Source organism: Wasmannia auropunctata, unplaced genomic scaffold, assembly GCF_000956235.1.
Source record: "Wasmannia auropunctata unplaced genomic scaffold, wasmannia.A_1.0 LD335988.1, whole genome shotgun sequence".
Classification (NCBI taxonomy): Eukaryota; Metazoa; Arthropoda; class Insecta; order Hymenoptera; family Formicidae; genus Wasmannia; species Wasmannia auropunctata.
In genome coordinates this window covers 786851-813909 of record NW_012026902.1, presented here as the reverse complement: position 1 = coordinate 813909, position 27059 = coordinate 786851, and the positions used below count along the sequence as shown (strand labels likewise).

General features: G+C 42.7%; 6 protein-coding genes and 1 long non-coding RNA gene across 14 annotated transcripts; 3 read left to right on the top strand and 4 right to left on the bottom strand.

Annotated features, from left to right (window-relative positions):
* Positions 1 to 923: 923 nt before the first annotated feature.
* Positions 924 to 7540, bottom strand: LOC105454137 (alpha-N-acetylgalactosaminidase). Of its 4 annotated transcripts, none has more exons than XM_011696528.1 (8): positions 6980 to 7540; positions 3049 to 3213; positions 2776 to 2950; positions 2435 to 2609; positions 2261 to 2355; positions 1820 to 2179; positions 1312 to 1476; positions 924 to 1233 (listed from the first exon to the last, which is right to left on the bottom strand). In XM_011696528.1, exons 2-8 carry the CDS (start codon positions 3210 to 3212, stop codon positions 1054 to 1056), a joined length of 1314 nt encoding a protein of 437 aa, XP_011694830.1. In that variant the 5' UTR covers position 3213; positions 6980 to 7540; the 3' UTR covers positions 924 to 1053. The 4 variants fall into 4 exon arrangements, with proteins under 4 accessions (XP_011694830.1, XP_011694829.1, XP_011694832.1 ...); XM_011696527.1 differs by lacking the exon at positions 6980 to 7540 and adding an exon at positions 4686 to 4708; XM_011696530.1 differs by lacking the exon at positions 6980 to 7540 and adding an exon at positions 4368 to 4679.
* Positions 4962 to 6971, top strand: LOC105454138. Its single transcript, XR_974953.1, has 2 exons — positions 4962 to 5067; positions 6748 to 6971. It is a non-coding gene; the product is annotated as an uncharacterized LOC105454138 (long non-coding RNA).
* A 111-nt stretch (positions 7541 to 7651) lies between the features above and the next one.
* Positions 7652 to 9285, bottom strand: LOC105454134 (muscle-specific protein 20). Its single transcript, XM_011696519.1, has 4 exons — positions 9179 to 9285; positions 8647 to 8858; positions 8455 to 8575; positions 7652 to 8331 (listed from the first exon to the last, which is right to left on the bottom strand). The coding sequence occupies exons 1-4, from the start codon at positions 9206 to 9208 to the stop codon at positions 8140 to 8142; spliced, it is 555 nt and encodes a 184-aa protein (XP_011694821.1). The 5' UTR covers positions 9209 to 9285; the 3' UTR covers positions 7652 to 8139.
* Positions 9286 to 9388: 103 nt separating this feature from the next.
* LOC105454135 (synaptonemal complex protein 1-like) lies at positions 9389 to 17030 on the bottom strand. Of its 5 annotated transcripts, none has more exons than XM_011696525.1 (13): positions 16965 to 17024; positions 14172 to 14272; positions 13662 to 13834; positions 13403 to 13578; positions 13261 to 13315; positions 13060 to 13186; positions 12853 to 12980; positions 12661 to 12787; positions 12421 to 12563; positions 12188 to 12299; positions 11763 to 12104; positions 11559 to 11666; positions 9389 to 11257 (listed from the first exon to the last, which is right to left on the bottom strand). In XM_011696525.1, exons 2-13 carry the CDS (start codon positions 14229 to 14231, stop codon positions 11171 to 11173), a joined length of 1638 nt encoding a protein of 545 aa, XP_011694827.1. In that variant the 5' UTR covers positions 14232 to 14272; positions 16965 to 17024; the 3' UTR covers positions 9389 to 11170. The 5 variants fall into 5 exon arrangements, with proteins under 5 accessions (XP_011694827.1, XP_011694826.1, XP_011694824.1 ...); XM_011696524.1 differs by lacking the exon at positions 16965 to 17024 and adding an exon at positions 14345 to 14454; XM_011696522.1 differs by having other exon boundaries at positions 13403 to 13834; positions 16965 to 17030.
* LOC105454136 (anaphase-promoting complex subunit 7) lies at positions 14570 to 17649 on the top strand. The gene is made up of 4 exons (XM_011696526.1): positions 14570 to 16054; positions 16133 to 16547; positions 16626 to 16900; positions 16984 to 17649. The coding sequence occupies exons 1-4, from the start codon at positions 15249 to 15251 to the stop codon at positions 17204 to 17206; spliced, it is 1719 nt and encodes a 572-aa protein (XP_011694828.1). The 5' UTR covers positions 14570 to 15248; the 3' UTR covers positions 17207 to 17649.
* A 322-nt stretch (positions 17650 to 17971) lies between these two features.
* LOC105454133 lies at positions 17972 to 20386 on the bottom strand. Its single transcript, XM_011696518.1, has 3 exons — positions 19748 to 20386; positions 19144 to 19245; positions 17972 to 18779 (listed from the first exon to the last, which is right to left on the bottom strand). Exons 1-3 carry the CDS (start codon positions 19892 to 19894, stop codon positions 18432 to 18434), a joined length of 597 nt encoding a protein of 198 aa, XP_011694820.1. The 5' UTR covers positions 19895 to 20386; the 3' UTR covers positions 17972 to 18431.
* A 230-nt stretch (positions 20387 to 20616) lies between these two features.
* LOC105454131 lies at positions 20617 to 25989 on the top strand. The gene is made up of 3 exons (XM_011696517.1): positions 20617 to 20766; positions 21799 to 24283; positions 24540 to 25989. The coding sequence occupies exons 1-3, from the start codon at positions 20689 to 20691 to the stop codon at positions 25295 to 25297; spliced, it is 3321 nt and encodes a 1106-aa protein (XP_011694819.1). The 5' UTR covers positions 20617 to 20688; the 3' UTR covers positions 25298 to 25989.
* Positions 25990 to 27059: the final 1070 nt, after the last annotated feature.

Here is a 27059-nt window from a genome sequence, read left to right as displayed (position 1 = left end):
TCGCGCGAAATCGGCGTCGCGCGAATGTTCGCGTCTCATCGCGCCGACGAACGGATTCCTCTCACATCGCCTCGCGCCGTTGAGTATCACCCTTTTTTTTTCCTTTTTTTCTTCTTTTAATTCGCCCGTTCGTTCGCGCTCGCTCGGGTTTTTCACACGGGATGTTCGCGCGACGGAAGGGTGTGTTAGCGCGCACGATGGACGCGCGTTTCGCGAAGAATCGAGCCGACCGACCGACCCTCCGACAATGGCTGCGGTTCCGCTGGGGGTTGAAGGGAGCACGCGCGAGGCAACGCGACGCGACGCGACGCGACGCGGGCGTCGCTGTGACGCATTACCAGCGTAAGAGGGAGGAAAGGGCGGAAGAGAGAGTGGGTGTAATGAGATACGTTTCTCTCCTGCCAGCTGCGGGTGGATGGGTGAGCGCGTAGGTAGATGCGCGAGAAACGTGTGGCTTGCGGTATCTATAGCGAAACTTATAATAGAGAACGTCTCCGTAGAGAACGTCTCCACGTTTTGCACATTTGTATAGTATCCTTGCGCGTCCTCGCGTGACGCGTTACAGACGTCAAAGGAAGTTGGAAGCGACGAATATATAAAGAGATATGTTTGACGCTCGTGTGGCGTCAGATCTCGTTGCTTCTTATCGAAAACTATCTCTTTAACGTAAATGCGATATTGATCGTTTTCGAAGTTGCGTCTAAAATGAAATTTTTTACGAATCAAAGTCTTTAGTTGAACAGAGAGTATCAGCTCTTGGTCGTCAGATGTAGCAAACTACATATATACGCGTACAAGTAATCCAGTGCGGATTACATAAAGTCAAGGGTGAATGTAAAGTAACACTGATGCGGTATAGATACGATACGAAAAAACAAAGCGCAAATATGAAATACGGAGTCATTTCAAATAATATGGGCGAATAAAGTTTATAAAATTCTTTATTTCCTATTTTTTCTTATATTATATATTATGTTAATATAGAACGTAACACGCGCGCAAGCGCGCATATAAAACGCCGATAGAAATTAAAGTAATACGTTAGACGTACGATCAATTAAATGAATTTTGCCTAACTTTAAAGACCTGATTCAACGATGAATACGGCGAGTAGCGAAACACGTCGTCTATATTCAGATTACATCGCAGTATCACTACGCCCGACGGGTTCACTTTGACCTTGATCTTGGTCTGTGGCGTCAGCACTCCATAATCCACGTCCTCGTACAAATCCTGAAAAGTACAACGATCGCGATACTTCCGAATTCTTTTCCTAAAAATATTTTCTGCCGGTGTCAAACCACTACGAACCTCCACTCGGTATCCTCCGGGGTACTGTAGACCCAGTTCCTTCAGCGTGACCGACACGTCCGACGGCGTGCCGTCCGTTCGTCTGTTGACGAATGCGATCGCGTACGAGTAGTAGTTTTGGTAAACCGGAGTGATGGGCCTTGCCCAAATTTCAATGCCCTTGTGCTGCAATCGTAAGTTATCAATGGATCACATCGCGTGAAACACACATTCCGATGATTTCAGCCGAAACCGCCACTAATATATGTAACTGAATCTTAGAACATATATTAATATATATTTATATATATTAATATATTAATATATATTTATATATATTAATATATTAATATATATTAATATGTATATATATTAATATATTTATATTTTACATATATCTGTATGTATGTTCTAAGAACTGAATACAACTCGTTAAATCTTGCATTTCAACTCGTGACAATATCGACCAATACATCACACTAATGTACTCAAGGCACTGAACACGTTTTGACTTTTAATTCACACTCACTTTGTATATCCGTCGACCTTGAATGCCCAGCGGATCTTGATCCACAGCAATAATCTTTTTGTTCTGCAGGATAGCTTTGTACTCTGGCCTAATCGTCCTGAGATCGACGGACATGAGCAACGGCGCCGCTAGTATAGCCCAGATCGCCATTTGCGTCTTGCTCTGCTCGTAACTCAGACCGAAGTTGCCGATGATCAACATGTCCGGATCGTTCCAGTGCCCGGGACCGGCGTTGGGCACAATTGCGTCCTGATTGTTACCGTAATAATCGATGATGCTCTCTACGCTGGCCCAGGAATCCTGGATGTCGTCGAAGTTGCGCCAGAGATTGCAGTTCTCCGCAATCGCGGTGTAATTCGGCTGAAAATTAGATAAAACGTCAGTGGCTGTCCCTGGAAAGAAATAGATCGGAGAAAATGCGTCGAGCGTCGAGATGCTTACCTTCATACCCGCATAGATCTGGTAGACAGGCCAGCTGCAAGAGTATATCATGGGCTTTCCAGTCTGATTCAGGTGGAATCCAAACTCGGGATAGCCTTTCGCAAATAAGGTATCATTTCAATATTTATTGATTTAATTAAGAGAAAGAACTCATTGACTATTTATAAGATATACCTCTGTCCATGTCAATGGGATGTGAATAACATCCATCTAACTTCACGTAATCCACATCCCAGGAAGCGAATGTGGCAGCGTCTATATCCAAGTAGCCCAATATACCTGGGTATCCGGCGCAGGTGTAATTACCGTAGTCCTCGTAGATACCAAACTTGAGACCCTTTGAGTGCACCTAACAAACAAAGCGATGTCATGAGTCATTGTACGGCAGTCATAAAAGAACATGATGAGTCTAGAGAAGAGCAGTATGAGTCAAGTGCAGAACAATGACATTGTGTGACTGACAAGCATTGAAACAAAGAAATAAGACATTTCTACAGCAATTGACAGTAAATTACATAATCTGACAGGCTTTTCATGCCATATGGGAATCGCTCTCTATCCGGTACTAGCTGCCCATTTGTATCCCTTTCCTTCTCCAGCCAACAGTCATCCACATTAATGTAATCGTACCCCACTGCAGCATACCCTTCTGCCACCACTATGTCTGTCATGGTCCGGAAGAGACGATCACTGTCGAATCACAGAAAATCAACCACTATATAATTCCCTCTACTCACTTACACCGAATACTTTATCCATATATTACACACCAGGCTGTTGGTGCTCACCTTATACAATTGTCCGGATCATTCTTGCAGTCGGTGTTGCACCTGAATCTCTCCCAAGCCAGCCATCCCATCGGTGGTGTTCTGGCCAGGCCATTCTCCAGCGCCGGGACCAGAGTGGCCAGCGACAGGAGAGCACAAAGGGACCACAGCAGGTTGCGCAGCATTCTGTAGAAAAGGTAGCAAAGCTGCTCTCGGTCAGTGAGTAGGACAGAATGACCAGGAAGGCTACCAGGTTGGCAGCATAGTCCGGGGGCACGAAGCGGAGCAGGATTCTCGCGAGAGGACGGTCGGCGGAGAGGTCATCAGGGGAAGCCCACTGGCCGAAGGAGGAACGACGCGACGCGAGCTGGACGCGGTGTTGTGACGAGGCGCGCCTACCGTACTGATCTGATATAAGAGGTAGGCTCGCTCGCGCGCTCGCTCCCTGCCGCCACCGCCACCGCCATCGCCGTCGCCGCGAGTACTTTCACCCAATGCCCCATTTCATTTTTACGCGCGATCACCGTCGCCGACTCCGCGTCGTGCCGCGCCTGCCTCCACCGATCCCGCCGCGTTCGCCGAACGAACGAACAACGTCGTACGTAGACCACCGGCCCGTTGGCGTTATGCGGGCATAATCGCGCCGAGTTTCCTACGCGAGCGGAGCGGATGTGCCGCCTGCCGCCGTGTGTGGCAAGGAGGTTAGGGGACACGCGCGCGCGCGCGACAGGTTAGATCATTTCACTTCTGCTCTTCGGCCTTGTGAAATCTCCGAAATCGCGCGAGCTTTTTCTTTTCCCCTTTTTTTTTTCTTGTGAAAGAATTCGTACCTCGAAATCGAGCCAGACGAGCGCTAGCTTGAACTTTTGGATTTCAAGCTTCCTTCTTGACTTTTCGTAGTTTTTGTCTCGTTAATTGGTTAGTTATCGAAATGAGTGTTGAAGGAAATTTTTATATTTTAATGGATGTTATCAATATCTCTAATAAGTACCTTTTATTAGATTTTAGACAGCTGATCCAAATACTCTGATCTGTTTTTAATAAATCTCGTTCGGTCTGTGAATTCTTTCGCACTAAATAACGACTTCTATCTTATGCTAACGAATTACGAATTTGAATAGATTAGATAAAAATGCCACATTCCAAACGTAATTGCTTTCGGAAAATTTTAAAGGCTATGCAGCTTTGCAACGCAAATTATAACTTTTTAGTAATTTTTCTTGAAAGCAAACGTTTTCGTAGATAATGTCGTAGCCTTAGATAAAAAAAAAACAGATTGAGATATTCACGTGTTCTATTCTGCTTTAATGATTTCAGGGAATAACGAGAGAATTATTTACCTTCCGGAGCGCTTTATTTCTTTTTTGTTATACCAAAAATTTGCTACAATTTCAAATTATTTTACGATCGCGCCGTCTCGACAAGAGCGTAGCCAGCCGTTCTCCAGAGAACTACAAGTGCGAAGTGTCAGGCGTTTTCCCGAAGGCTATTGTGGAAGATGCTAAACAAATGATTGTTATATGCGTCCTTCGTATTTCAAATCGACGCCTCAAGGCTCCACCAGTCTAGGCGTGTGTGAGCGTTGTCGGAAGTCAAGGTTTGTAAAGAGACGTCGAGGAGGCTACCGTACGGAAAAGTATAGGCTTAATCCTCCATACCGCTTCATACCGCGACTCTCGTTGACGCTCTGATTTATACTACAGATCTGGCCGACGCTAGGCTTCGCTCCTCGTCACCGATAAAAATGAAAGCATCGTAGCCTGCCCGGTGGAAGGGCGGTGACGGCGCGTTAAGAGAGCGAGAGGAGACAAAGCGAGAAAACACACGGCGAGATCGGTCGGAGCGATTCGACAGAGGGAGAGAGACGACGGCGGGCAATGGTAATATCGCGAGTGGGAGAGACGAGTGGTGAACTCGCAATCGTGCTGACGTACAGGATGCCTCAAAAGTCCTCGGAGCTTATACACTTCACTTGATCCTGACACAATGCTATTAGCTGCCGCTACGAGGGAACCCTATTATTAGCGCTTCTGTTACCAAGTATTTTTACTACTCTAAAGCTTTCTCTCCTCTTCTCTGTCTTTCAACGCCATATTAATATATGTTATTATTATTATTGCGATATCACGAGTGCGTGTTGCTACGTGAACTAACGTGTAACAGATTATTTCCGCATATAGCGCGGGCGGCATGCCGCGACGCGAGCCGAGAAAGTAGCCAAATAGATGCGAACCGGTTCGCAATCCTCCTAGTCGTCACTCCACGCCGTGGAAAAAAAAAAGAAAAGAAAAGAGGGGCCTTAGAAAGATAGAGATTGCGGGGATCGCCCTCGTTGAAAAAGGATAACGCACGGCGATCGTCGCGATATACTTAAGTAGCGCTTTATTTATACCAACATCTCTATATCGCGAACGGAGATCTCGATCGCACGTTCGTAATCTTTCGCGCACTTGATCGTTGAACGTCGAGTGTGGGTCACCGGAGTGATACGAGAACCGTTTGTTACGGATTGCAGCAATAGATTGTGTGTGGTTTACAGCTTGAAACGTAGATTGCGCGTTATTAGCGATTCGAGAGCCGTACCGGAAATGACCGTTCCGAGCACAATCACTACCGGCAAAAAAAAAAAACGCGCGAGATACCGGAGATGATTAAGAAATAATTAAGTTCATTTACGTTCTTTGATTTTCTGGCACGCCTCAAGAAATTAGCATGGAGTTTATCGGGGAAATCAGAAAAATGACTTGCAATATCTTTTTTTATCGCACAATAGAGATCCTTGAATTAAATTAGATCCAGATCTTTCGAGATTTGTAAATTGCATATCGAACGAAAGAATTTTATTTCATTTTCAGAATATAAAATCATATCGTATCTTATAATATCTTATCATATAATATTATATCTTATTTCATAATAATGAGATATAATGCATAGAACTTATACTTTTCTTTCCTGTCGTATCTGAGGCGATCGTAATCGAGTGGAAATTTGTTACATCACAGATAATTGTGATACGATAAACAACAAAATCGAAAACATTTTACACTTAAATAACAAATCGTCCCTCGTCTTAATCGTCACAAATTAAACGTCTCCGTTCTAAATCGGATAAAAAATGATTGCGGTCGAATCCTCCTCATGAAAACACGCGCCTGTACACCCACCTCCCTCGCATTTCTTTACGAAGAAAGACATAAACGAGCGCAGCTTCTCGCCTTCTAATTTCCCCCTCCTCCCTTCGCCTCGGAATGGAGAGTTTGATTTCTTGCACGCTCGCGTCTCTCTCCGCCAGGCTAATTCTGCTCTCTATCTCAATGGGAAAAGAGTGAGAAAAAATGGAGAAGAGAGAGAGAGAAAAACTATATCGACCGTAATGACATCGGATTAGCGTCGCGTCCTAATCGGAGGGCCGTATTATTAGAGTATGTGTCAGGGCGGTGGGTCGAGGCCAATGAAATATTCCCATCGGCTGTCGCATTCTAAACTACCGTAACCCTGGCACGATCCACATCCACGCTCCATTCGTCTCGCGGAATTGTCGACCGGCACAGCATCGCTCGCATTCACAATTTGCATCTCCCTTCCCCTCTTCTCTCCCCCCCCCTCCCCTCTCCTCTCGATACCGTTTATAGCGTTGAAGGAGAAATCGAAACAAAATTCAAATGATGAGGATGAATTCAATCGGAGAGATACATCTTAGCCTTCTTCTTTTTTTAGGACGTTTCTACGGAAGGATGTTTGACTCTTAAAGTGCCTCTAATTGTAAGAAACGCGATGCCTCTTTTAATCGCAGACAATAGAAATCTGTATCTGCGGTGAATTAAACGGTGCACGCGAGCGTGCGGATAGCACTTGCGACTTGAGCCGGGCGATTGTCTTTACTGTCTTGCGATCAATGTTCTCGCGTAATGTATGGATGAAAAGAATAAAAAAAAAAAAAATAACGTACCTTTTGTCTGCCACGTGCCACGCGCTGGAGTGTTATTTTATTGCAGCACGCTCCAATATATATGTCCTATATATACGAACGACTTGTGGATGTGCCCATTCTATAAATATGTGTGAACGCGTTTGTATGAGAGTTCCGATTGTGCATAACAATCCACGTTTTCCCTCCTCTCCCCGGTGCGTTATCGTATACTGCCTATTCGATAGGCTCTCCGTATCTCTCGTCGATAAAGTTTACAATTGGATTACCTGATGCTTCTCTAAACGACTTCGGTGGTAAACAAGCCGCAGTAAACAACGAATTATCACCGTTTTGATCCAAAGATACACGTCAGTGTGAGAGCGGGGTGTTGCGCAAAATGCGCGTTTTCCCAAAAATGCTTCGGGCGAGGCAACGCATCTTTCGGATATCAATAGACCAGAGATCCCACGCGTCTCGCGTTAAGCTCTCGGCGTTCAACTTGGCACAATTTCAGCACAGTTGCACGCAATTTGCATCGCGTCGCGTTTTATTTTCGACGTCTCCAGCGCCGAAGCGCGACGTCGCTTTCGCATCCTTAAATGGCGATCGCTGAAACAGGAAGGAAAAAAAAAGGAATTACGGGTGGGATTATCCAAAATAGGACTTGACGAAAAATTCATCTTCTGAGAAAGGGAAATTAATTTCGTGTTATTTCGGATGGATAGAACTAACTTTATTTGGTGGAATTCCTTAGATAACATTGTGTTGTTCTGAAGCGCGCATTAACCGACGTTGGTTAAATAACAATTTTCTTGCTTTAAAAACGCTCGCTCCTGTCATTGACACTGTACATTTTTCAAGAAGAGACTGGAATCTCGAGGCGCGAAAAGATAAGAAAGTTAAATAACAAATGATATCTCCCTTAATCATAAAAATCAATTTATCAGGTATGCTCATTGACAGAGATGTATCTTTTGATTAACTATAAAAAGATTAGAAATATATCTCGCTATGATGAGATACATTGGCTATCGTTAAGAAGTAAAGGAAAATAAATAGCAGCCGTTTATAGTTTAATTACAAAAGTAAAATAAAATATATATATACGTATTTATGTTTACATACAAAAAAGTACGAGATGTTTTAGCTCTAACGACTGGAAGAAAGGATTGGCAAGCAGTTGTGCCGAATTTTTCAATTTACTTTCCAAGAAGAATTTTGCGGGTGGCGCCAATGCTTTGGCCTGCCTGGGTCGCACCCTTGTTGGAACCTGCTTGAAGACCGATCATCCCCTCACCAGCTCGCAATTGTTCCTCCGTAAAGTCGCGTTTGCATTCGTCTGCTGGCTTCGGTCCCAGGTAAGGTCCTTTCCATTCGGGATGCTTGTACGTCTAAATAAACGGAGATATCGATATTTTTAATCATCGACAATAATTTACAGTCAAATTTACGGTCGAAATTATTGTTAAATTTTTATAAAAATTAATGACGATTATAAGGATGAGAACTCGTACCGTCCGGCCGAGCGCGAACAGTGTCGTTATTACTTGGGCCATATCTTTCTTCTCCCACAAGTCCACGGTCTGGAAAACGTCGACGTCATCCACCCCGTAGTCCTTTAGCGCCTTTTGAAACCTGCAACGTGTTCAATGTAGTTACCGCATAATTTTATAATCGATACAAATGTCTCGCCAGTCGTTACTCACATATTGATGTTCTCCATCATCTTGAACTGTCCGCCACTATTGTTGATCTTTGGTACGGATCCAGGAGAAAGTTTGTTCATCAGATGGCACAGGACCTGACCATCCTTGAGCACATCGTCGAAAGCCTCACCGGGAGGAAACTTCTTGCCAAGAATCGATTCGATCCATTCCTGTGCCTCCTTCTCCTGCTCGGGGTTGCGTTTTGCCGCAATCTGTGCAAAATAATGCGCAAGTCTCAGAATTCTGGCGTGCTATTGTTTAGAAAGACTTAAAGGAATATTGAAATTCGCGTAGATCTCGAATCTTCTTCGACAGAATCCCGCGATACTTCAGGTACCCCAGAATAATTTCAAAGAATACACCTTTTTCGAAAAAAAAAAAAAAAATGCTTTCTTGTACATATATTTGATTATCTTTTTTCTGTTCAAAAATTAAGAAAGCGAACAACTCAGAAAAATAGATCACTGTATGATGCACGTGACGGAAACGGATTACACCACACGACTGAAATATATGTATGTATATATTATACCTTAGCGCGCACTTGACGTTCTAGAGCCATCCTTATGATATTTTTGAAAAGACTGAAGTGCCGCGGCTTCTGGACGTGGCTTTTTATACATTCCGGAGGAGTACGGAACCACCGTGGGCCAAGTCGGGGGAGAAATCTGTCCAACAACGTAAGAGGGTTGTATACGGGGTGTCCTGTGAGAAACCTTCCGGCGGAAAGAAATTTTTATCCAGCCAAAAGCGGAGTCGAAGATCCTTCGTTATTGTGTTCGTGTGGATTAAATGTATGTCTTCAAGACTTTCTCAATGTGCTATCTTCTTCGTTAGCTCGATAATAAACGAGATACCATTGGAGATACTTTTTTCCTATCCACATCGTCGACGCGACACCCCGTATAGGCGACGCAAGCGTGCGTGATTCCACACGTTTCGGTATTCTAATATTAGCGGCTTATTCAGTTAAACGAGAAATAGGTTTTCCGAAATCGCACAGACGCAGCTGCTGTGAAAATTGGACAGCTTCGTAATGATTATAACATCCGGCAAATAAGCCGAAACAAAATTCGCATGAATGTTTCACTGTTGGCTATCTTTTATTAAAACAATCCAATGTGATAGAGCAGGTCTCAGATGCGCCGATTGCGCGTCTCTAATGTCTATTTAAATGGCAACGGGAAGAGAATTATATTTTGATCTTTTCATTAAGTTTCACAATCAGTTGTCTGATAGAACAATTAACTGTTTAAGATTTCTTTTATTTCTTAATTTGATATAACATATATGACATTGCATATATCCTAATATTACAACTTGAATAAAAAAAAAAAAACCGATGGGAAACGAATGAATACGAGGAACAAATAAAAAGGAGGACAGATTTTTCATATTGTATCATATCATTGTAAACATGAATCTGAATCAGAATGATTTGAATGTATCCATATTGGGAGACAGAAATGTCAGAACAAGGATCGTCTGATTTGTTCGAATAAAACAGCGCGCGTTGTTCTCAACTCTGATTACATTGCATATTCCAGCACATGGCTCATCGGTACAGGGCGTAGGTAACGTGTCGAGGTCCTGACACAGAAGGAAAAAAAAATACGGTCGCCCTCGTGGAAAGTGGGACGTGCTACTTTTAAATAGTTCTCTGTCATATGGCTCGGGTTATTATTGCGCGATCCAGATTTCGTGGCAGATGCTCGCCTCTCGCGCGAACGCGAGATAGAGTTGGAGAAAATACGGAAAATTATGGACGTCTCGAGGACGAGGCTCTAAAAGTTCATCGCTAATATAGGCACATTAAGGATTAATACGCGCAAGAGAGAATAGCTTGAGCTAGAGAATTCAAAGAATATCAAAGTTCGTGTCCACAAGAACTTACGAAGCAACCGGCAAAAATTAAAATTGCTGTATACATAACATGAAAGTGATACGTTTTTTTTTTTATAAGTTACAGACTGTGCTGTAACTCCGGAACAGAAAGTAACGCATATACAATAGCTTCCAGTTACAGAACGACGGTAAGATTTTGCGTGGTTCCATTACGTTGCGTAATTTGGGCCTCGCGTGTCGATTCAAAGGGGATCATTTATTGGCCGGATGGTGGACCGATGAATCACGTTTAAATCAAAGGGGATCATTTATTGGCCGGATAGTGGACCGATGAATCACGTTTAAATTTAAATTTTCTGCGCGCTTCCACTATAGCTACAATATCGTCGGCTCCGTGTCGAAGGTGCGTGGGCGTTTTTTTCTGAGATCGCGCGATGATGAGGAGCTCCGTATTCACTATACGTTACCCTAAATACGACTACTTGCTTGTCCGATATTAATCGGAAGGTTTACATCGAACACAATACTGTGCTTATGACTAATATTTATAATTTTTTGATAAAAATCCTATATATTTTATAAATATGCTTTAAATTGAACTTTGAAAAGAAATGAAAGATCAAGAAAGCTTAACGAGATCATTGTCGATTTCATAACAATGACCTCTTCGTAAGTCTCTTTAATTTTCTCGTCGTTTGGAGTAAGTACGTTGAAGAGAACGCATCTTGAAAAACTTTTTTCCCGATGATGGAACCTCCACCTCCTGCTGCGCAAAGTAAAAAATAAAAAAAAAAGATCAATGAAATGCTTCTATAACTTGACTATCTTAGCTCGATATTCCGAGTAACGACAAATGAATGAGAGGATGAATGTATAAGATTATACATCAAAAAACTTGTTCATTCATATTTGTACTCTCACTTTCACTTATTTTAATAGTTTTTAACTCTCCCATGTGCAAAAAAAAAACCGTTATTATATGCTATTATCCTTGATTCAGGTTTTACTTTTAGCATTTCTTCTTTGATTTTTTTGTATTATATTTATATTTAATAGCGCATATATACCTCGTTCTGACTCTGCCTCTTCGTCGAAGATGCACGATTCATCGAGAGTACACGCGTTTGCGACAATGGTTTATCTTCTTCGCTATTGTTTAAACTCACGGTAGAAACCTAACAAAGCGAGAAAAAAAAAAAGAAATCAACATATTAATGAAATCTTCGTAAGCTTGAAAAGATTTTATATGTTGAATTTTTCTTGTTTGTTACCTTAACCCTCGTGCTTTCCCGTTTTATAACTTCTTTTTCCTTCTGAAGAGCTGTTGCCTTTATAACTTCTTTTTCCCTCTGAAGAGCTGTTGCCTTTAGTTGCTGTTGAAGCTCGATGTGGGCATATTCGCTGGTGGTCTTAGACCTTTCCAGAATCTTTTGCATTTCGTCGTTTTGATTTTGCGCGAGCTGCAAGTCTTTCTGCACGTTCGAAAGCTTACTTTCGAGATTCTTGGAATAATCCATTTCGTTAGTCAATTTTTTCTCTAATCTGTTTACGTCATTAACGAAACTTGACTCCCTTCGCTTTATTGCGTTTAACGTCGTCTCTAAATTATGAATCTAGAAAATATAATATTCTTGTACTAGTAAAGATTAATATTATATTTGTCAAAATTAACGAACCACTTGTACACATAACTTACCATTTCCGTTTTTGTACGTAATTCTTTCTCCTGCATATCTTGCTTCTCCGTTAATATTTCGCATTTAGTACGCGTCTCGTTGTATCTCGCTATTATCATATCGATTTGATTTCTGTCATAAGAAAAACAAATTACTTAAATCATAATAAGTCTATAACGATAAGGCATAATCTGAAAGATATTTTTATTTTCGAAATATTCAACAAATCATATTAATTTAGTTGGATACTCACTTGTACGTAGGGATTTCATTTTGAAGTTTTGAGTTAAGTGCATCCTTTTGTGCTATCAAATTCCTAATATTGACCTTGTCTTGTTCTAACATGTTCAGTTGTGATTGTAAATTTTCTAATTTTGATTCCAGTCGCCGTTGTTCCTGAAGCAAACACATTAGAATTAGAACCGTATGGATTAAGAAAAATAAAAAAAAAACGAAAGAAAAAGAGATATTTTAGAATGTCTCTTTAAAATACTTCAATAAGTAATTTCTTTTCTTCGGCATGCGCGCTTGCTAATTCATTTTTCTGCAAATGGAATTCGCGCTCGGCGTTTTCCGCTTGTTTTTGCATTTTGTTTTGCTCCGTCAGCGCTTCTTGCAGTCTAAAAAAAAAAGTTATTCAGTTAATGCTATCATACAATTTATTGCGTTTGGAGCGATGACTTACTTCTCTTCTTGAAGTAGCAATTTGTTTTCTAGTTGTCCGACCGATTTCGCGATGTCGCATTTCTCTTTCTCGACCGTCTGAAATCGCGACTGTAAATTTTCGTATTCCAATAGCAACTGCTGCTGTTCCTAAATTAGAAAACCAGTCAAAATAAATCGTGGCAACAAATTATGGGATCTCTTTGAAAAATGCCTGAGTCAAACAGACTTTGACGAGCGTCAGCTTTTCCGCAGCATGTGCGTTCGCCAATTCATTTCTCTGCAACTGCAGCTCGTATTCCGAGTTTTCCAACTGTTTCCGCAATTTATTCTGCTCCTCCATCGCCTCTTGTAATCTAATTCGAGAAAAATAATTTTGATAAAATCGTCATCTATTCAGATCTGATGAGCTCGGAATAATCAAAATTACCTTTCCTCTTGAAGTAGCGATTTATTTTTCAATTGTGTGACAGAACTCTCCAGATCTATAATTACAGAATTAAAATTATTGTAACAACATTAACAAATCTAGAATTAAGATTCAAACATTTTCGATATATGTAAGAGCGTGCCTTTCGATTTCGTATCGTTCAGCTGCAATTTCTGAATAGCTTCTTGTTGTTTCAGGATTATGTTCTCGTATATGGTGGACAAACTAGCGCGGTGCTGTTGAAAGTTGGCGAGGCTCTCTCTGATGTAATTCAAATATTCCGTGACATTCTCGATGTACACCCAAGTGGCGTTCAGCCTGTTGTTGCCAAAAAAAGAAAGTCGCCGAATATATAAGAGAGATTCGTCGCGATAAAAAAAGGAAGAAGAAAGAAGCCATACTTTGTCTGAATTTCCTCCTTGTTGCGTGCGTCCATCTCCAAGGAGGCAGACAAGGAGGCCTGCGCTTCCTGGCTCTCCTTCAATTTCCGCTTCAGACTTTGAATCACGCGTTCCGCATCGTTCTGGACTTGTTGTTTGCCTGCATCTTGCGTGCTCGAACCTTTGGCTGTCTGCTATACTCTCGCAAAGCGTTCAAGTTTACTTTCCTTGCTTAGGGCAACTTCGATCAAACTTGAATTGTAACTTAAGCGGCGATTAATTCAATCGGAAGAAAATTCAAAACAGAATTTCGAGCTACAGAATTTATTATCTCTTCAAGAAAAATTTAATTTTTCTTTCCGTGTTGAACAAAAAAATTAAGATTTCTATTCATGTTTACGACAAATGTACTGCGAATGTCATTCAATATTATTAATCGCCAATTAACTTAATCGGAGTTTGATAGAAATTTTCATTAGAATTAAATTGGACTGGGCAAAAAAATTAAACTGTTTGCAACAATTTTTATACCTCTTCCGTGGGCTGTAATGGAACCTCGTTCCCCGTTTGATTCATCCATTGTTCGATCATCGTATCGATGAACCTGCTGCTGTTTTGCGTGCGAGCTTTCTCTGCAAGTTTTCGCGTGATGATTACGGCACATGAAAATTAGTTGAAAGAGAAAGACAAAAAACTTTTTTTACCTTCTTGCATATTTTTCTTTTGATATTTATTATTAGTGATTATTATACAAGCTCGACCGTCGAGTTCTATTGCGTCTCGCTGAATAAGGCGGTGGCGATTTTCAATTGTTTATCACTCGCTGCGGCTAAATAGCAATTTAATGTGATTGGTTGTATTTAAAGGTAAGAGCCAGTTACATTCGATTGCTGCTTTGCCACACAGTGAGCAATTATATGTACATACCACTGTGAACAATTGAAAATCGCCTCGCCTCGCTTTATTTAGCGAGAGGCGAGATATCTTTTCGCTGATAATTTTAATTCCTCCTTTTCACGATAATTTTAATTCTTTGTTTTTCAACGATACATGATTGCTGTAATTACAGCTGTTTTGCTAAAAATTCCGGTTAAATATCCGGTTTCTAGGATACAATAATACCGCACAAAACAGACGTGCGATGCAAATTGTAAATTATTCTTAGAAAATTCAAAATTAAAACAGCGTGATTAGTGACATCTCGCGTGCCGCGCGTAGGCATACTGCAGCGTTCTCTGTCGGTCTACCGGTGGAAGCGTTTCGCGTCCAGCGACTCCGCGGATCGGACGGATCGGTGTCCAACAATCTTTTAGGTTATATTTATCTGTGTGAGATAGAATGCGTTAAAACAACACTTCGAGGCGAATATTTCCAACGAAAACGAAAACGCTCGCGCCATTCCTAGTGCTGTCTTAAAAATGCAAAAAGAAAAATAACGAGTTTTAACGAGAATGAAGACAGCGATACAATTTTCGTAGAAATTTAGTGTTTTCGTGATGCTACATTTTGGGAAATTCTGAGAATCTCACGCTTCCTTTTGGTATTGCTACTGCACAACAAAGTCTGCTAGCAGCCCAAAGCGAAATTTATTGTAAAGGAGGATTAACCATGTCGGGACTATTCGAGCAGATTAAGCTGCTCTACGATCAGGCGCTGTACTGCAACGTGATCTCCCTGACGAACCTGGTGCTCTCTCTCAGCGAGCACAATGCCGACCTGCTGCCTGGCTACAGCAAGTTTCACGTGTACGTTTATTACGCGGACGCTCACTTTCATCTGGGCAAGTATCGCAGGGCGGAGACTCTCTACAAGAAGGCTCTGCAGTTTCGCAAGTGTCTGCTGAAGTCGAAAGGCACGGGGAAACCCTTGTTGGACGGACAGAAGGATCTGCCGTCGGATGTCAACATCAAGTATCAGATCCACTTGTGCCTAGTGAAGTCCAAGAATCTGCAAGAAGCTTTGCAAGTGCTGCAGAGCATCCCCGGCAAGCAGCGCACCGCCAAGGTAAACATGGCGCTGGCCAAGATGTTCCACGAGCAGGGAATGGAGCGGTCCGCCATCACCACGTACAAGGAGGTGTTGAAAGAATGCCCGCTGGCCTTGGAAGCAGCCGAGGGCCTTCTCTCCTTGGGGGTGAAGGGTGTGGAAGTCAACTCCCTGATCGTCGGCTCCATCTCTAACTCGATGAATTTGGAGTGGCTCAACACGTGGATCAAGGCTCACGCTCACATTCATAATAGGGAGTACACTCACGCTGTGACCACTCTGAGGTCGTTAGACAATGTTGTTTTGCTCAGGGATAATTTCAATCTGTTGACTATCATGGGCGAGTGTTACTACTATGCCGGCGATGACAAGAATGCCCTGCTATGCCTAAGGCGAGCTCGCGTTATCGAACCGGATATAACAAAAGGGTAAGTTTATCATTTAGAGATTTGTCAGGGTATACATCTCACACGCAGGAGTACATATCGTTCGTTACTTCTCTGCAGGGTGGACATGTATGCCGCAGTTCTATACAAGATGCATCACATCAAAGAATTGGAACGTCTGATACCGGCGATAACCGCTAACAACGAATGTACCGGCGAAATTTACGTGGCCATGGCGTATTCCCTGTTTGCCGCTAGAAAATTCAGCAGGGCAAACACGCTCACTGCTCAGGCATTGAATCTGAATCCCAATGACATAGAGGCCACCATATTACGGGGCAATCTCCTTATCGAGCAAAAGAAGTATCAGGACGCGTTGTTCTTTTTTAGACACGCCGTGCAATTGAAACCGTATAGATACGAGCCGCATAAAGGGTTAGTGGATTGTCTTGTCGGGATGCACAGATTGCGAGAGGCTCTGAATATCGCCAGTAGCTCTTGCAAACAACTTGGACATACAACAAGAGTTCTAACAGTGAGTTAAAAAGTTGAAAAGAAAAAGTATTTGATGTAAATATGATGAACATATAACGATGCATTTTTACGTTTGCAGTTATACGCATCCGTCTTGATGAAAGATCCCGTGTCAGTAAGCAAGGCAAAGAACCTTCTTGAAAAAGCGTTGTCTCAAGATGAGGTCTATCTAACCGCAGTGTATCTACTCGCGGAAATATACGAACAGGAAATGAATTTAGAAGCGGCCATTGAACTACTCGAGAGGCAGGTGGAGATTCACTCTACCTGCAAGCTCCATCAGACGTTGGGAGACTTATGGGCAAGAGTGCACAACGAGGAGAAGGCTCTAGATCATTATGCCATAGCCTTGAAGTACATATTCTGTTTTTATAATTGTTAATTTACATTATAAATCTAGATAAAAATCTAACCTTACCTATATTTTTAATTTTCAGCTTAGATCCAAACAACAGGAGGGCTATAGAGGGAATGCACAGATTAGACAATTCTTCTAGTAAATTAGATTCCGCTTATTATATGACCGTTGGTGAGGAACAGGCCGATACGACCTACGATGTCGGTGACGGTCTACCGGATACAGATAACGATGAGGCACCCGAGGAGAGCGAGACTGAAGCCATTTGGTCGGATATGGACTTGGAAGCCAATAGCCAGTAATTCTGGCCATAGAAACGAATAGACCGTGGAGATTGCTCGAAGTTTTGACTTCTAAACTAAGTCCATTGCAGCCGACTTCTTGAAAAAGAATCTTGGGAGGAATAATTCGTACGAATGAAATGAGACTGAGATTGTTCGTGATTAATATTATTTGTGAGTAATACATCGTAGTAGAATTTAATTTTTTTTATAATAAATTCAGTGATTGTACCGTCATGGAGCTCTGTTGCCTACTTTAAAAAATATAAAGCAAATGTTAAATTTTTATTAATTTCTATTACGAAAATATTTTTATAAAATGGAGAACTCTAATATCAGGAGGATTTAAGGCAAAACAACATGTGTATCTGTCGTGTATTGTATGGAATATACGGCGGACTTACAACTTAAATTTAGAAAAACGAAGCGCAAACTATTCGATAATAAAATATATATAAATCGTAGGAAGGCGTAATAATCCCTAAATCGATGTAAAATAATATCACATCATTTGCAGAATAGGAAAGCTTATCACTGGCTCGCGATTTGCCCAACATGCCTTTCCGTATCTTTTACACCTGATATGTCGGTATTGTCAAGGATCCAAGCATAAAGCCTCAATTATCGGAAATATACTCGTGTCTATGTAACAATACTACATTCGTCAACAATATCCGTATATATATATGTATATATATACATAAAATTATTATTAGATAAAGAGTGCCATTTAAAATTAAATATATATATATATATATATAATATTGTGATATATATATATATATATATATACATTTGACAATACACATATTATCGTAACAATATTTTTAGCGACAAAGAAAACGTCGCATGACATATAAAAGAATTGATAACAATTATTCACAAGATTTCTCTCACGATTCTGATAAATATATCGTGAGAAAGGTATCAATATTCGATGCAACAATTAAACTTCATATGTGCAATGTAACAATTGAAATCTATACGATTTCCTATACCCGATGGCTGTTTGCGAAATTGCTTATCGTGGTTTTCTTATATAACTACGCATCTACATGAATGTAGAATTTATCGGTCAAAGCCAAGAAATACCCTCGGGATTAATTTACGCGTGTGACATATCTGTAAAATATTTTCTCGTACAACTTTACATTCCAAATAGAAGATACCGATTAATTTAATTGATAAAATCAATCTCGCGCGAATTTATCGTTCAGTCGATTAATTAAACATTCGTTTTATATTATTACTTCTTCAGAATTTTCTTCATTTGTTTCGTTTGATGCTGCATACTGTATTGAGCGTTCTCAGCCTTCGTAATCAGGGAGTCCAGCTTATTCAAGTGGGATCCCATTTTCTGGTTGAGATCGATCTTCTTCGGCTGAATGCCGCTGTTCGTGGGCTGGTTCGCGGTATTCGTGACGGTCTCATCCGACGTCTCCACCGTCATCACCTCGTCGACCATAGATTCCGACTTCTCCTGAATTTCCTGCTTTTCCGCGTCAGGATTCGGCTCCTCGGGCTTGTGGCGCGGCGTTCCGCCGCGAGAGTGTACCTTCCCTTTGAGCAACGTTCCCAGACTGCCGCAAACTGTCTGCGGAATTTCTTTACTTCATACAGAAGTCCTTCTCCTTTCTCTCTCTTTATCTCTCGCGATGAAAAATGAAGAAAACGCGCAATATCAATTTAAAAATATTGTAATGCGATTTATCTGTAATTTGTCAGCGTGGAGTTTACGAATCTCATGACGAATAATTCATTTAGTCGCGGGGCCGCGGTAGAGAAGGAGGTGCAGGAGGAAAGCGTTATCAATTTGCGAGCGGGTAAGGACATAAAGTGGTCCGTCGTATCGGTCGTAAAAATTCCGCGCTATCGTTATGACAAAATAATAATTAATTCGAGCAACATGCGAAATGAGCGCGCGCGGGCCCGCACGGCAATTAATTATCCCAAGTCACCTTGAATCTGTTGAGCTTCTTCTGCGTGGTGCTCAGAATGCTGTTCAGCTCGTCCAGGCCGCCGCCGATGCGTCCGGCCGCCTCGTCCACGTAATCCAAGTCCTAGAGATAAGAGCATCGTCGTCGTGAGGTAAATCGTATCGCGGACACGCGTGGACGGTGGTCGGCGCTAATGAACCCCGCGATCAGCTCCGCGACGTCAGCGATTTATTCCCGACGGTCTTACTCGCCGCACGTGGACGCGCAATCCGATTCTGCTGCGTAACGTCTATCGCGAACGCGATATCGCCGTAGGTGCGTTAGCCGTTCATAAACATGTGAAAAAGAGACGCGGATGAATGAAGAGAAAAAGAGAAGAAAAATTATCGTTAAGGCCGGAGGTACAAAACTGCCAAGTACTCCTCGCTCTTGATGTTTTACAGCGAAAAAAAGAAATTTATAATTCTCGTGATCGATGAAACGCGTATAATCGGGTAGAGCTTGTTCGCCAACGGGCGTGTCCAATTAAATAAAATTCAGATTCACTATTTTTGGCATATTTCCAACAGACCACCCTGCCTGACTCCAAATTCTTAGCGCGGGCGAGGCGCAACACGATTATTACCTGTAATGCCCCATCGTCGTCGTCGTCGTCGTCGCAACGACGAGTCTCGCTCTGCGCCGCTTGCGACTGCCTCCACTCCTCCTCGGTGGGCCTCGGCAACCCCAGCAATTCTGCCCTCTCGCAGGCGTGCTGATAGTCCTCGGACATCACGCTAGGTCCCAGCTATATGCTATACGACGAAGGACCGCTATACCCGGAAAACGTCGGGCGTCGCGACGAGCGATCGTTCGCGAGTACTCCCGGACGCGAAATTCCGTGGAAAGCGTTGCGCCCTTGGCGCAAGGAATGCATCACTCAAAGAATCCATATTGGCGCGGAAACTGCGCAAGCTCGACCAAAGGCGGGCAGAATTACGGATGATGTGCTTCGCGAAGCGAAGTCGCGGCACCCTCCTCGGAAACGGTTGCGGACTTCGATCGGGGCTAATCCCGATCAAATATTAATTTTCAGGAGGCTGGGCTGCAATAAGAGAGATCGATTCGGTCTCGAAAACTGGAACGTTAAATAAAGGAAATTAGATTACATGAAACTCGATAAAAGAGCGCTTCCAATAAAACCTAAATTTTTATCAAGAGCTTTTTATTACGAGAGCTTGTAATGATATAAGTGGCATCGGATCGGAAGTTTTAGTGGTAGGTATAACTGTGTATGGAAAAGCGATCGATTACTCGTAGGAGAAAAGAATAAAATGAGGCATTAGATCGCGAGATAAGTACGCTATACGAGTGGAAGTCGAGTTCCCAGGACGGGCTCCATATCGTCATGTTCATAATTAATTTCAATCTCGCCGCGTGCACCTGGACCACACAGCGCCGCACAAGCCGTCCTCACCCACGTGCACGTCATAAAGACATACACGCGCACCTTATATAAGCTACGCGACAGCTTGATCGGTTTGCATTGTTGTCGGAGCAAAGTCTGCGTCGTCTCGCGAGTGAGTTATGCCACCGGCAATGTCATCGGGGATCGCGATACGGGAGATTGGGTTCATTTTGATCCTACTCGTGTCATTCGCGCAGGTGAGACGGGAGTGTTCCGATCTTGTTGCAAAAGAAAATTGGGAAATTGAAAGGAGAAAAAGAGAAAGAGAGAGAGAAGTGAAGAAGGAAAATAGCCGAATTTTAATATCTTCTGAATTTATTACTTTTTAATTTATTTCGGTACGCTTTAAAATTGAAATTTATTTAAACGTAAATTTAAAATTTTAAATAACTTTTGTAATAAAATATATATTGATAATATATATATATTTTTAATATTTATATAATTTATATTAAAATATATATCGTATATAATTTTAGTATTTCCATAAATTAAAAAATCGTTATTTTTTTTGTTTGATTGCAAACGAGTAACTGGGAAATATTGACATATCGCACTCTCTCAAACGTCATTGCGTTCTTAATATTTAAAGTAGATTTATCTTTAGTATTACGAACATTTATGGCTCGTAGTAAAATTGTATACGTTACCCGATGAGAGAGATCGTATTCACTTATTTCTTGAAAGATTTAGTGGGTTATCGTTTATTAAATTAGAGATGCCAACTGCCAGCAATAATTAATCGACTCCGATGTGAATAACAGTATTACATCCCAATATCGCCGGTGTAATCGAACAATAACAATGAGAATGATGTCCGATAAGGATCGTTAAATTTTTTGCGACCCTTGCAATAACAAAGCGAAGAAAATAAAAGAAATAAGAAATTGCACAGGTGAACATGAAATTTAAATAATTAACTGATAACGTTACCAGTCGATCTCATGCACCGATGGCGATTTAGTTTTCGATCGAAACGAACGCTCACCGTGTTATCAATTTGGATTTTGAGCAGATTTTCAATCTTGTCAAATTTTCTTTCGCAAATTGAGTACTTCTCTGTCGCGATGACGTTCATAATTATAACAATAAGGCAAAGTAAAATTATTTGTTGCAGATTAATTGTTGAATTTTGATGTACCTATTTACAAAAAATATATATGTTAAAGTGAGAAGTTGATCTCTGTCAGCTGTTCCAGGACAGTTGTTTCATTTCCTAATTTCTCTAGGCGGTCGACTATGAACTCCACAGACACGACACGATATCAGCGAACTGGAACGGCAACGTAATTTTGACGAGCCGCGATTATCTCGAGCAACTGAATTTTGTGACGCGGAAAGCGAGTTACACATTACAAGAAGCCACGGAGCACTTGCTGCATTTCGGTGCACTCCTGCGAGCTCGAATTCTCGACACCTTCGGCAGCCTCCTGTACGACTATTACGACGACTTCAATATAGCGGAAGTGGAGGCATTGCGCAAGGTGTATCGGAAGATCCTCGAGCGACAGTACGACGTGTTCGACCTAGTCCCCGGTATCCTGAGGAAACCGGATACGAGACCGTCGAGGATATGCGCCGAGATCTACGATCGTGTCACGGAATCCTGTCTGAGGAGTAGCGCGAGCGTGTGCCGCAGAATCAGGAAGCATCACGATCTCCCGCATCTCGACGATCGCCACACGCCCGCGTTAAATGCCACATACCGCATGTATCGCCTGTCCAAGGTATCGAAGCAGTACCCCAGAGGATTCTCACTGGCGACGTTATTGAGGCTCCTGCAGCGGCAAGTGCTGACAATCACGCCCAATCTGCTTTCCGGACTTTTCTACAACGTGAGATACGATAGCTACGACGACGACGTTCGTCTCGCCGAGAGGGAACTCATACGACACTTTCGCGAAATCTCGATGACCAACGAAATCTCGGTGCTTTCGACAGAGGAGCTGAGGAATTTCCACACTATGAATTCCTTTCTTAAGTACTACGTCAGCACGTATGCCGAGAAATTTGCAGACGATGATCTGAAGAAGTACGCGCTTCTGATTGCGAGGAGTATCACCGACGACGTCGGCATAATCGATGAGAATATTTATTTGCTCGGCAACGTCTACGAGAACGGGATGATTCACGTCAAATATCTCTTCGATCTCGTGCTGCCGGATGATGTACTCGAAAAAGACGTCGTCGAGGCTAAGAAGTACCTAGTGACGAAATTAAATAAATTTAAGGTGGTGGAAAAATATCTCAGAGTGCAGAGGTATCAGCAGGTCACTCCCGCTCAGCTGACGATGGAGATCACCAGACAGCTGATAGACATCGACTTCGCCAAGAGCATCGCGACGTCTCTGCGGATGCACGCGAGCTTCTGGCGCAGGAGCCGCATGATCGAGAGCCTCGAGGAGCTGCTGGAACTGTTCGACACCTACGAAAATCTGCGACAAGTGCCGCGCTATCGGCACATGATGCAGAAGATCGACAAAATCAAGGAGAATTTACGAGATATGAAGAACGTCCGCATTGAGATTCTCTGCAACGCTCCGCGAGCTTGCTTGCGAATGGGTTTGCAATTGGTTTTATATTGTAAACTCATAAGTTCCTCAATCAAGGACTCCATCAAAGACTTCCTTCATATGAGCGACGTGTGCGTGAATCTCGTATATATGATAGAGGAATCACAGAACTCCATGAAGATTCCGTTCAGTGTATCGAAAAATGTCAGTACGCTATTTCAGACTACGGGCATGGTCGAAGTTACGCCTACGCACAGTACAATCGAATTCGGCAATCACAGCCTGAGTGAATCCGAAGAGACTGCAGAGTCTGAAGTATCGAACGAAACTAAAGAAGTTACAACGAGGACATCCTCGGAAGAAAATTCGGAATTTACGAGCACGATGGCAATGACTACGCCGAGGACTACGATCGAGCACATGACGACAACTCGTCAAGAAGAGTCGACAACTGCGGCCACGATGAGTATCACAGCAGCTGAGACAACGACACCATCGTCCACAACAATTACGACGTTACCCACAACGACTACGACGTTGCCTACTACAGAATTTTCTGCGACTACGTTGCCTGCGACAACTACAACATTATTTACGACTACAACAACGTTGTCAACTACAACTACATCGCCTGCGACGACCACTACAATTTTACCCACAACTACCACTGCATCACCCACAACGACCACTACAATTTTACCCACAACTACCACTGCATCACCCACAACGACCACTACAATTTTACCCACAACTACCACTGCATCACCCACAACGACCACCACAACATTGCCTACAACCACCAGTACAATGTTGCCTACAACATCTACCACAACGTCGTCTCCGGCTACTACGACATCGCTCGTGTTGACGGCGGAGCAGCCGACCGTCGTCGTGAAAATAGAACGTACGAAAGTGAGAAAAGTTCACGTACCGTACTCCAAAGACGAAGTTACAAAGCCCTCCACAGTATCTATTACAACACCTGCCGCGAGATCCTGTGAGTCCATTGAATGCATTAGTAAGCATAGTTCGGAGGGAACTGGCGAAAGTGGTGAAACGACGACTCTCCTCTCGACAACGCCGATTTCCAGTCTCGAAACTGCTCGAGCAACGTCTTCTAAGCCAACGATCCATCAAAACTTTGTCAGCGAGTCTACGGCTTCTTCGACGACGGAGATGAGCGAAGCGCCGGTTACGAAAGGTAAAATAGCATTATACATTTACATAGCTTTTTTTATGATATGGAATAAATGTTGATCATATACTCATTAACTTTGAAGAAAATTATGATATTTCTGAAGTTGATCTAATAATAGCCGAAAAAAATACTCATCATTATTATAAACATTTATTCATTTTAAATATATTGCAAATAAAGACTTTGACGCGATCCTAAACACGCGTAGTTTGTATATAAACAAATTTCCAAGATTAACATTGTGAAACGCAACACACAGGCGATAAGGAGGACTGCATAAAATCCTGCTTAAAAGACTGCAAAGAAGGCGTCAAGAACGAGAGCGTCGAAGGGGAAGGAGGATCGGAAAGGTCCTGCGAGATAAGCTGCGACTCCGTGACGGAAGATTGCAACGGGGCGGACAGTAAGCCCCCCAGTAAGGATTCTTCGGAGGTGAGCTCTTCGGAATGCGGAACGGACGTCGACAGGAGTTGCGAATGCGCTACCAAGGAAGAGAGGAACGACGAGTGCGTGACGCTGTGCCCTTCGGCCGCTGCGGAAAGTTCGTCATGCGGGAGTGACTGCGCGACGTCGACGGAGGTGTCGACGATGCCGACGATCGGCATCACGTTCGAACGCAACCGAACACGCATCATGTGCGAGATCCGCGATCCCCATCATCACCGTCAGTTGAAACGATTGGCGAAGATGCGGGCGATCAGCACTGCCGCTGCCACCGTCGTGACGTCGCGTCATCAAGGCCGTATTATGAGTAAAAAGATGTACAATCTAGACACTAAAATGCCTTATTTCAAGAGCAGGACGCGATACTCGCGCAAGAGACCATCTCTCGACGGCAGGTTGAGCGGGACGAATAAAAGTCAGAGACAACGGGAGCAGATCAAGTCGAGGAAACAGTTGGCGAGAAAACTCAGCGGAAAAATGAGCCGAAAGACAGCGGTGCATCGTACGAGAGGAAGCACATCGTTTCAAATCAAGAGGATATCCGAGAAGGGCGCCAAATCGATTAGCGCGTAAAGTCTAAGACCGGAAAATCGGAGTCTATCGATTTAAAATTACGTCGTTTTAGCGGCCGATAATGTCATTATAGCTGTTATTACGTTATTACGGCCATCATTTCGTTGTGCTGCGTTTAACGTATTTTCCGTCCACTTAATCGGGTCAGAGGCGAAAAATATCGTGGAACGTAACGGGAGAAAGCTAATTATATCGGAGACAAGAGCGTTTATCGAATTCGGCTAAACGATTACTCGGTCCGGAGGTTTTAATAGCCGTCTATATTTAATCGGTGGACCGTCGCGCGAGACTCGTATATGTTATAAATTATTTCTTCGATGCTTTCTGAAAGGCCGCCGTTGACGTCGCAGCATTGATCAATTAAAGTCACGTTAATGAGGTCTTTTATCAACGTTTCGTTCGACGAATTTATATCTCAGGCGGCCGAGATATTTTTCGAACATTTCAAATTGTTAGAGATTTTTTTTTCAATAAATTTTGTAAAATCTTAATAATTGATAAAACTATAGAGAGATAAAGCGTATATATTATTGAAAACAATCGTATTTTGATATTGTATCGTGCTAATTTTCTTCAGTCTATTTATATATAAGTCTGTTCACTAGATTAAGGACAATTGATAAACAAAAATTTATGAGAATCAAAAATAGAAATTATGGGGAATTCGATTCCCCATAATGGGTACAGATAGATACATTCTTTTATTTGCGCACTTGGAGGCTCTTGTTGTTGCCCGATAAAGAAGGCTCACCTTCCCTTTTTAGCCGAGCCAAGCGCTCGAACAAACACTCGTCGTACATTCTCGTTTCATGCCCAGCAAGTAGCGACGAGGCTGTGAGTTAAACGCCATAAACGGATAAGCGGAGCAAACGATAGAACACAATGAGAAGTAAATTTGACATGGCCAGTACCCGGCGCGTAATCTGTCTTATTAAACGGTCCTGCTCGCACGGTGAGCGATTACATTTGAATTTACTTTACGCCCGAAATAAGCGCCGTGTCGCGCTATCGAGCCAATTAATTCTCCATCCCCAGGATACCTTTATGACCACGGCGAATCCGCTTCATTTCGCCGATAGTTATTCCGCCACCACCGCGAGAGAGTGACCTTTTTCTTTCTTTTTTTCCTCCGATGGCGAGATTGAAAAAAAATTCGTGTGCTCTCTTCTAACGCGATTTCGCAGGTGTACTGCATGCGATTATCCGCGATGGAGCTTCGGACGCTTTTATCCGCGCGTCGGTGAGGCAAACTCGCGAATCGTTTCCACAGCAAACGCAAATATATACATATGAACGTATTTCGCCTACGCGGCTCTCGGCCGCGTTCGCGTATTCCAAGGCGCTATTAATCGTCGATATTAATCGAATGTCATTCACGCTCGTAAATCTCGTCGAAAAGCGGGCACGATTTTCATGAGGAGAAAGATGCGTGTGATGGGATAATTATACCGCCGATATATCATTTCCCTATAAATCTAGACAAATAAATCCTAGTCCGCGGAGATGAGTTTGCGCGAGAGCTCTCGCGCCAAGTTATTTTAAAGAAGCCACTCCTTGTCGAAAATCAGATGTTCCCTGCCAGAAGAAATCAGGCTGCGTTCTTAAAATATTTTAGCGCTACTACTTTTCTACGGTCTTCAAGGTGATCGTCGGTCTTTCTCGCCACCCCTCTCGTCGTCAACCTTGCGGTATCGCGAGTATCGATCCGCGATTACGCTCGAAATTCTGAGAACCTCGGAAAACGCGGCACGTGTACGCAAAG